Below are 9,113 nucleotides of genomic sequence, written 5' to 3' on the forward strand. Positions count from 1 at the left end.
GAAGGGGCCTGGGGGCGCTGAGGGGTCGGGAGGGCCGGGGGCATCAGGGGGTCTGAGGTGTGCTGGGGGCTCTGAGGGGATCGGGGCAGCCGAGCGGGATAAGGGCCCTGGGGAGAATGAGGGAACTGCGGGGATCTGGGGGTCTCAGAGGGCCGGGGGGTCTCAGAACAGGAGGGGACCAGCGGGACACGCAGGGACCGGCGAGGTGGGAGAAGGGCGGCTCTGAGAGGGTCCGAGGGGCCAGAGCGGGCCAGGGGGATCTGAGGGTGCCGAGGGGTGTCTCAGGGCAGTGAAGGGATCTGGGGGAATCTGCGGGATCCAGGGAATCTGCAGGGATTTAGGGATCTGAGGATGCCAAGGGGTGTCCCAGCATGGTGAGGGGATCCAGGGGAATCTGCAGGGATTCAGGGATCTGCAGGCACTGGCAAGGGCTAGGGGGTTACGAGAGTTTTGGGGGAATCTGAGGGGACTGGGGGAATTCGGGGTCCTGAGGAGGTCTGAGGGCACTGGGGGGCTGAGGGGCTGCAGGGATTGTGTGAATTTGCTTAGAACGACTGACAGAGTCTGGGGAGCAGGGGGGTTTGGGGAATCTGAGGGGTTGTGGGTCTCTGAGATCTGGGGCTGAGCTGAGGGGTCAGTGCGGTGTGGGGGTTGGCAGTGTTTGGGGTGTCTGTAGGAATGGGAGGGGGCGCCGGGGAGCACCTGTCTGTCTGTCTGTGGGTCTGTCTGTGGGGGGAGCACCCCGTGTTTGGGGTGACAGAGCTGGGGCAGGTCAGGGGACAGGGGCAGCGAGTCGGGTTTTGGGGGAATCTGAGGGGACTGGGGGAGTTAGGGGTCCTGAGGAGGTCTGAGGGCACTGGGGGGCTGAGGGGCTGCAGGGATTGGGGGTCTGAGCTTAGAACGACTGACAGAGTCTGGGGAGCAGGGGGGTTTGGGGAATCTGAGGGGTTGTGGGTCTCTGAGATCTGGGGCTGAGCTGAGGGGTCAGTGCGGTGTGGGGGTTGGCAGTGTTTGGGGTGTCTGTAGGAATGGGAGGGGGCGCCGGGGAGCACCTGTCTGTCTGTCTGTGGGTCTGTCTGTGGGGGGAGCACCCCGTGTTTGGTGTGACAGAGCTGGGGCAGGTCAGGGGACAGGGGCAGCGAGTCGGGGTGCTGGGGGGACACTGTGCAGTTTGAGTGCTTTGGGGGAGCGGGCACAGGGGCTGTGGGGACATGGGGGTGTCCAGAGGGGGGTGTGACCCAGAGATGTGCATGGGGATGAGGTGTGGGGCCGGGGGCTGCTGTGGGGCTCCCAGCACAGCCCCTGGTGCCACAGGCCCGCAACGAGCCCGACGTGTACGAGACCAGCGACCTGCCCGAGGATGACCAGGCCGAGTTCGAGGCGGTAAGGCCCGGCCGGGGGGAGCAGCAGCTGCAGGGGACCCCCGGGACCCCCGGGACTGGCACTGTGGCTCACGGGAACCGGCTGGGTAAGGCCCGGCCGGGGGGAGCAGCAGCTGCGGGGGACCCCCGGGACCCCCGGGACCCCCGGGACTGGCACCGTGGCTCACGGGAACCGGCTCCCACGCACAGCAGCAGCACATCCTGCACAGGGACACATCACCCCGCGGGGGCAGTGTCCCCACAGTGACAGTGTCCCTCATGGTGGCAATGTCCCACAGTGACAGTGTACCCCCATGGTGACAGTGTCCCTCATGGTGACAGTGTACCCCACAGTGACAGTGTCCCCTGCAGTTCCAGTGTCCCCTCACAGTGACAGTGTACCCCACAGTGACAGTGTCCCCTGCAGTCCCAGTGTCCCCTACAGTGACAGTGTCCCCTGCAGTGACAGTGTCCCCTCACAGTGACAGTGTGCCTCACAGTGAGTGTCCCCCACAGTCCCAGCATCCCCCCACAGTGACAGTGCCCCCCTCAGTGACAATGTCCCCCGCAGTCCCAGTGTCCCCTACAGTGACAGTGTCCCCTGCAGTGACAATGTCCCCCCACAGTGACAGTGCCCCCCTCAGTGACAATGTCCCCCGCAGTCCCAGTGTCCCCTACAGTGACAGTGTCCCCTGCAGTGACAGTGTCCCCCACAGTCCAAGTGTCCCCCTTGCAGTGACAATGTCCCCCCACAGTGACAGTGTCCCCCACAGCCCCAATGTGCCTCAAGGTGACAGTGTACCCCCACAGTCACAATGTCCCCCGCAGTGATAGTGTCCCCTGCAGTGACAGTGTACTCCCATGGTGACAGTGTCCCCTGCAGTGACAGTGTCCCTCACAGTGACAGTGTCCCCTCATGGTGACAGTGTTCTCCACAGTGACAGTGTCCCCCAGTGGTGACAGTGTACCCCCACAGTGACAGTGTTCCCCCACAGTGACAGTGTTCTCCACAGTGACAGTGTCCCCCAATGGTGACAGTTTTGCGCACAGTCCCAGTGTCCCCTCACAGTGAAAATGTCCCCCCACAGTCCAAGTGTCCCCCCTGCAGTGACAATGTCCCCCACAGTCCCAATGTCTCCCTACAGTGACAGTGTTCCCTGCAGTGACAGTGTCCCCCACAGTCCCAGTGTCCCCCCGCAGTGACAGTGTCCCCTGCAGTGACAGTGTCCCCCCACAGTTACAATGTCCCCCACAGTGACAATGTACCCCCATGGTGGCAATGTTCCCTCCAGTGACAGTGTCCCCCCATGGTGACAGTGTCCCCTCACAGTGACAGTGTACCCCCTGGTGACAGTGCCCCCCTTCAGTGACAGTGTGCCCCACAGTCCCAGTGTCCCCTGTGGTGACAGTGTACCCCCATGGTGACAGTGTCCCCTGCAGTGACCGTGTTCACAGTGAAAATGTCCCCCCACAGTCCAAGTGTCCCCCCTGCAGTGACAATGTCCCCCACAGTCCCAATGTCTCCCTACAGTGACAGTGTTCCTTGCAGTGACAATGTTCCTCACAGTGACAGTGTCCCCCACAGTCCCAGTGTCCCCCCGCAGTGAGTGTCCCCTGCAGTGACAGTGTCCCCCCACAGTCACAATGTCCCCCACAGTGACAATGTACCCCCATGGTGGCAATGTTCCCTCCAGTGACAGTGTCCCCCCATGGTGACAGTGTCCCCTCACAGTGACAGTGTTCCTCCACAGTTCCAGTCCCAGTGTCCCCTCACAGTGACAGTGTCCCCTGCAGTCCCAGTGTCCCCTCACAGTGGCAGTGTCCCCCCTCGTGTCCCCTACAGTGACACAGTGACAGTGTCCCCCGCAATCCCAGTGTCCCCTGCAGTGACAGTGTGCCCCACAGTGACGGTGCCCCCCTCAGTGACAGTGTCCCCTCACAGTGACAGTGTTCCCTGCAATCCCAGTGTCCCCCGCAATCCCAGTGTCCCCTGCAGTGACAGTGTCCCCCGCAGTCCCAGTGTCCCCTCACAGTGACAGTGTCCCCCGCAATCCCAGTGTCCCCCGCAGTCCCAGTGTCCCCTCACAGTGGCAGTGTCCCCTGCAGTGACAGTGTCCCCCGCAGTCCCAGTGTCCCCTGCAGTGTAGCCCCCCATCCCCCTGGCACCCTGCCTGTGCTTTGGGGCAGGAAGGGGACAGCAGCACACAGCCTCCCCCTCATGGGCTGGGTGTCCCTGTCCTTGCTGTCCTTGTCCCCAAGGGGAAGGGGCTGCCAGTTCCCAGCCCACCCCGAGGGGAACAAGGGGGCCCCCCTAAACCTGCTGTGAGTGGTGGGGGGTCCCAGCCTGGCCTGAGGCCATTCTTAGGAGTGGCTGCACAGGGAATTCAGCGTGGAGTGACAGGGCTCCGTCCTTGTGGGGCTCAGGGGACCCCAGGACTGTGGGGTGACCCCAGATGTGCTGGGGAGGACAAGGGGGGTTCAGGGCTCACAGCCCGAGGGGTGACTTGGTGCCCCCCGAGCCACTGAGGGGGTGCCAGGCCTTGGGGGTGCAGGGGGTGCAACCACCCACCCTCTGCCATCAGTGCCAGTGGTGGTTTTGGGGTCTGGCAGATTGGCACAGGTCCCTGGCATGGAGCAGGGCCCACCAGGTACCCCCAAATCCTATGGGGGGCAAAGAGACCCCCGTGAGAGCCAGAGCAGCAAGATGGACTGAAATGGGTTTGAGCCCAAAGTCATGAGGGGACATGTGGCCCCTGCTGTGGGGGGAGGTGACACACGGGGGGTCCTGAGCCCCCCCTGCCTCAGGGAGCCCTTCACCAGCTCTGGGGTGTTGGGGGGTCCTTCCTCCCCCTCGGGGAGCCCCCCAAACTGACCAGGGCTCCCCCGCTTCCCCCCCGCTCCCGCCTGGCCTGGACTCAGTTTGCACAAGTAAGCGCGGCCCTGCTTTGGGGTGCATGGGGGGCACTGCTGCATGTGCATGGGGGTCCCCCTGCTGCTCTGGGGGTTTTGGGGTGCCCTGCACTGCCCCCCCGCTCTGCCTTGCCCTCTGCATCCTCTGCCTGCTGCCCGCACTGCCCACCTGGCCTTGGGACCCCTGGGACCCCCGGGACCCCCCAGGACCCCTGGGCTGGGTCTCATTGCCCTGGGGATGCTGCCTGGGCATGGGGGGGGCGTGCTGAGCCCCCTCACTGCTGCCAGCATGGCATGGGGCAGCTCCTGGCCCTTCCGAGCCCCCCCGGGGGTCCTGGGATCCCCCTGAGTGTTGGGGTCCTGTGGGGGAGCAGCGGGGAAGAGCTGGAGCTCCTGAGGGGAGTTATGGGGTGATCCCCCAAACTCTGGCCACGTCCTGCTCCCCTCCAGGGCACAGCCCTGCTGCCCCCATCCCCGGCTGCCCCGGGTCTGTCCCACTGCCTCACATCCTGCAGGGGTCCCCAGCCCCGGGGGTCCCCGGCCCCGGGGGTCCCCAACTTCGGGGGTCCCCGTCCCGTGGGGGTCCCCAGCCCTCGGGGGGCGGCGGGCGCGGGCCGGACCTTCTAACGCGGATTTTGTCTCTCTCTCCCCTCTCTAACCTTGCTCTGACTTTCTCACCTCTGGGAAACGCCAGGAGCTGGTAAGCGCCCGTCTCCCGGCCGCTGTCACTGTCCCTCAGCCACTGTCACCGCTGCCAGCCACCGCAGCCCCCTAACGCTGCCCGCGCTGCTCCCGCCGCTCTCACTGCCCGAGCCAACCGGGCCCTGAAACCGCCCGGGCCAGAGCCTGGGGGCTGCACTGGGGCACACGGGGTCCTTTGGGTCCCCCCAGAGCCCTGCTGAGCTGGGGGCCCCCTTGTTGGCAGCAGGGGGCAAGGGACACCTTGTGCCCACCCTGCCTGGCACAGGGCACGGCCGCCGGTCTGGGGGTCTGGGGGCCTGTGCCCCCCACTGCCCCCCTAATCGGCCCAAAAGGCAGCCAGAGGGCAGTGACAGCCCCAGGGGGCCGGGGGTCACCCTGGGGAGGAGGTTGTCCTGCCAAAACACAGCTGGGGACAGCGACAGTCCCACGGGGACAGGGGTCACCCTGGAGGGACCGGCGATGGGTCCTGGTCCTGGCCAGGGGCTGCTGGAATGTTCCACAGATTGGGAGAGGCTGAACCTTGGGGGTCCCTGAGCTGGGCCAGGCCAGGGGCCCGAAGTCCTGACACATCTTTGGGGGGGCCCTGCCTGCTGGGCTGGGCCAGGCCAGGGCCCAGTGCCACCAGGGCCCAGTGCCACCACGCTGGGCCTAGCTGGATTCTGACGTCCCCACACTGCACCAGGGGTCCAACATCCCCACTCCAGAGTCTTGAGGGTACCTCCCCCTGGGCCAGGCCAGTCTGGGGCTGTGCTGTCCCTGCCCTGGACCCTTGGGGACGTGCCACATCACTGCCAGCAGAGCCCTCACCTGGGGGCCTGTGCCTGTGTCCTGGGGAGGACCAGGCCAGCCACGCCGTTGCTGGGGGTGGTGGCAGCCCTGGGGCTCCCTTGTCCCCACCCCTGTCTGTGCTGGGGGAGGTGGTGGCAGTCTGGGGACGCCGTGTCCCTGTCCCTGTGCCTGTCCCTGACGTGGCTCCGTGTGCAGGAGGAGCTGAGCAGCACCAGCGTGGAGCACCTGATCATCAACCCCAACGCTGCCTACGAGAAGTTCCGGGACAAGCGCCTGGGCACCGAGGGTGTGGGTGAGCTGGGCAGCTCGGGGGGGCCGGGGGGGCTGGCCCTGAGCCAGGGACCACCGGGCACGGAGCCCCCCGAGCTGGGCTGGTCACACCGGCTCTGCCTTTGCAGATTTCTCTGACCGCATCGGCCGCACGCGGACAACGGGTTACGAGGCTGGGGAGTATGAGATGGTGAGTGGGCAAGGGGCACCCCCCTCCCCACGCTGTGCTGGGGGCACCCCTGGCTGCCACAGGTCCCTTGGGACCCCCGGGGTCACCTGCTGCAGCCCCCAGCCTCACAGGAGCCAGCTCCACCAGCACCATGCTGGTCTGTGCCCAGTCCATCCCAGTCTGCCATGCTGGGAGCCCCTGTCCCGACCACAGACCCCCGAGGGTGCTCAGGGCAGTGCTGGTCACCAAGTCCTGGGTGGAGCTGGGGGTCCCAGGGTAGAGCTGGGGGTCCCAGGATAATCCTGGCTGGCTCATGTTCAGCTGGGTGTCCCCCAGCACCCCCAGGCCTTTCCTGGGTGCCCCCCATGTCCTGGTGCTGGGCTCTGTTTCCCCCAGCAGGGCCCTGCCTGTCCCCTCACTGGCTGGAGTTCTGTCACCCCAATTCCCTGGGCTGTCCCGGTTCCTCTGGTCCTTCAGGACCCTCCCAGGGGGCTCAGGGTGGGCTGCAGGCCCTGTCACCCAGGAACAAGGGGGGGAAGGTGGCTGAGGGTCACCTGGCTCCTTCTTGGCCTGCTGGAAGGGGGTGACAGCTGTGTCCCCTGGCTGGTGACTGTCAGGCCAGGCCATCACCCCCCACACCAGGGTGTCTCTGGGCACAGCTGGGTTTGGGCAAGGACCAGGGAACCCCCACATGCCACGGGGGGATGCCACCACCCAGAGCCATGCACAGCTTTGGAGCCTGGGTGAGGAGGAGGAGGAGGAGCTCTGTGGGCACTGAAATGGGGAGATCCGTGGGGGTGGTGATGAGGAACTTCATGTGGGTGAGGATGAGGAGTTCCATGGGGGTGAAGATGAGCTCCGTGAGGATGAAGATGAGCTCCAGTGCAGCTCCTCTCCCTGTGGGTTCAGGGCTGTCCTGGGCTGCTCCTGCCCTGCCCCACTGACCCTGTCAGGATCTCTTTGGGTGCCACCTGAGGTTCTGTCACCTGGGGCTGCTCTGACCTGTCCCTGCAGGCCTCACCTGCTCCTTCTGCTTGGTGCCAGGTGCTGCCAGCACCTGTGAACCCCCTGAGCCCCCGTGAGACCCCTGACCCCTCTGAGCCCCCTGAACTCTGTGAGACCCTGAGCACTCCATGAGACCCCTGACCCCCGTGAGACCCCTGGACCACCATGACCCCTCCACCATCCCATGAGCTCCCCTGACCTTGTGTGAGCCCCCCAACTCCCTGTGAGCCCCCCGACCCATTTCTCCCACAGCTGGGTGAGGGTCTTGGTGCCAAGGAGACGCCGCAGCAGCGATTCCAGCGGTTGCAGCACGAGGTGCAGGAGCTGCTCCGGGACGTGGAGCAGATCCAGGTGAGCACCCACCTGCCCCAGGTGAGCCCCCACCTGTCCCAGGGTGTGTCCCGGGGGTGACACGGCCCCTGTGTGTCCCCAGAGCTCAGTGAAGGAGGCGGGGGCTGAGGAGGAGCTGACGCCCATGGCCCTGGCCAGGCAGGTGGAGGTGCTGAAGCAGCAGCTGCTCAGCTCCCACCTGGAGAAGGTTCTGGGCCCCGGTGCCGCCGTCGACTTCGCTGATCCCGAGGGTGCCCTGGCCAAGTGAGTGGGGGACACGACCCCGGGGGGACATGGCAGCGTGTCCGTGGGGTGGGACAGGGACCCTCCAGCTTGTCCCCTGCCCGCCCTGTCGCTGTGCCCACCCTGTGCCCACCCTGTGCCCTGCTGGCTGTCCCCAGGCGGCTGCTGCAGCAGCTGGAGGTGGCCAAGTGCAGCAAAGCCGCGGCGGGGAAGGGCCCCGCGCGGGCCACCCCCCCTGCCGGCGATGCTGTCACCTTCGAGCTCTACTGGAGGCCGGAGCAGGACCAGTTTGCCCAGTCTGCCAAGGTGAGCGGGGCTGCTGGCCCCGCAGGGGTGTCCTGGCTGGGGGCACCACACCTGGGACCAGCAGCTCACCCCAAACCCCGCAGGTGTCGGAGCTGGAGAAGCGTCTGGCCCAGCTGGAGGCGGCCATGAGGTGTGAGCCCGACAGCCAGGTGAGTGCCCAGCTGGGGGGGGCTGCCCTGCCCACCTCCTGCCCCTTCCCTACCCGTCCTTCCTCTGCCCCCACTGACACCATTTCCCCCCACAGAACCCACTGCTGGTGGGGCTGAAGGGCTCCAGTCTCATGGTGAGTTGGGCAAGAGGGGTTTGGGGAAACCCCTGGCCCCCTCTGCCCTCAGTGCTTTGGGGGGGCTGCTGTACCCCCCTCACCTGTCCCCCCTCCCCAGGACACGGTGCAGGTACTGCAGGCCAAGGTGAACGTTCTGGACGTGGCTGTGCTGGACCAGGTGGAGGCTCGGCTGCAGGTGAGGGGAGCTGGGGGGCACTGCTGAAATTGGGGGGCACTGCTGGAACTGGGAGACATTTCTGGATTTGGGGTTTTTGTCCCCCCACACCAGAGCGTCCTGGGGAAGGTGAATGAGATCGCCAAGCACAAGGCCACGGTGCAGGACGCTGACACCCAGAGCAAGGTAGGGGCTGTGGGGCCCAGAGGCCAGGGGGGGTCCAGAAAAGCCCCCCCAGGCCGTGCTGACCCCCCACCTGCCTCCCCCAGATCCACCAGCTGTACGAGACCCTGCAGAGCTGGGACGCTGTGGCCAGCGCCCTGCCCGACGTGGTGCAGCGCCTGGTGACCCTGAGGGACCTGCACGAGCAGGGTGAGGGCCGGGGGGGCTGGGGGACACCTGGGGGGGGTCCCTGCCCTGCCCAGCACTCAGGTGTGTCCCCCTGCAGCCACCCAGTTCGGGCAGGTGCTGGTGCACCTGGACACGACGCAGCAGGAGATCGCGGGGGCTCTCAAGGACAACGCCGTGCTGTTGGCTGAGGTGGGTCCCCCTGGCCCCCCGCTGCCCCCCGTCACCTCATCCCCCCCT

At 66.3% G+C, this 9,113-nt stretch overlaps 1 protein-coding gene across 1 annotated transcript in view; it reads left to right on the forward strand.

Moving 5' to 3' along the window:
* Positions 1 to 1,246: 1,246 nt before the first annotated feature.
* The window catches only part of DCTN2 (dynactin subunit 2), an 8,640-nt gene continuing 773 nt past the window's right edge, over positions 1,247 to 9,113 (forward strand). Inside the window, exons 1-13 of the mRNA XM_039703360.1 lie at positions 1,247 to 1,383; positions 4,966 to 4,971; positions 5,958 to 6,054; positions 6,161 to 6,222; positions 7,459 to 7,557; positions 7,640 to 7,800; positions 7,938 to 8,085; positions 8,169 to 8,234; positions 8,330 to 8,368; positions 8,469 to 8,546; positions 8,640 to 8,711; positions 8,795 to 8,897; positions 8,974 to 9,065. Of these exons, the coding sequence (XP_039559294.1) occupies positions 6,220 to 6,222; positions 7,459 to 7,557; positions 7,640 to 7,800; positions 7,938 to 8,085; positions 8,169 to 8,234; positions 8,330 to 8,368; positions 8,469 to 8,546; positions 8,640 to 8,711; positions 8,795 to 8,897; positions 8,974 to 9,065 (861 nt within the window). The 5' untranslated portion in view covers positions 1,247 to 1,383; positions 4,966 to 4,971; positions 5,958 to 6,054; positions 6,161 to 6,219. The remainder of the gene's footprint in view (positions 1,384 to 4,965; positions 4,972 to 5,957; positions 6,055 to 6,160; positions 6,223 to 7,458; positions 7,558 to 7,639; positions 7,801 to 7,937; positions 8,086 to 8,168; positions 8,235 to 8,329; positions 8,369 to 8,468; positions 8,547 to 8,639; positions 8,712 to 8,794; positions 8,898 to 8,973; positions 9,066 to 9,113) is intronic.

The sequence above is a fragment of the Passer montanus genome, unplaced genomic scaffold, assembly GCF_014805655.1.
Source record: "Passer montanus isolate IOZ18808 unplaced genomic scaffold, ASM1480565v1 scaffold162, whole genome shotgun sequence".
Taxonomy (NCBI): Eukaryota; Metazoa; Chordata; class Aves; order Passeriformes; family Passeridae; genus Passer; species Passer montanus.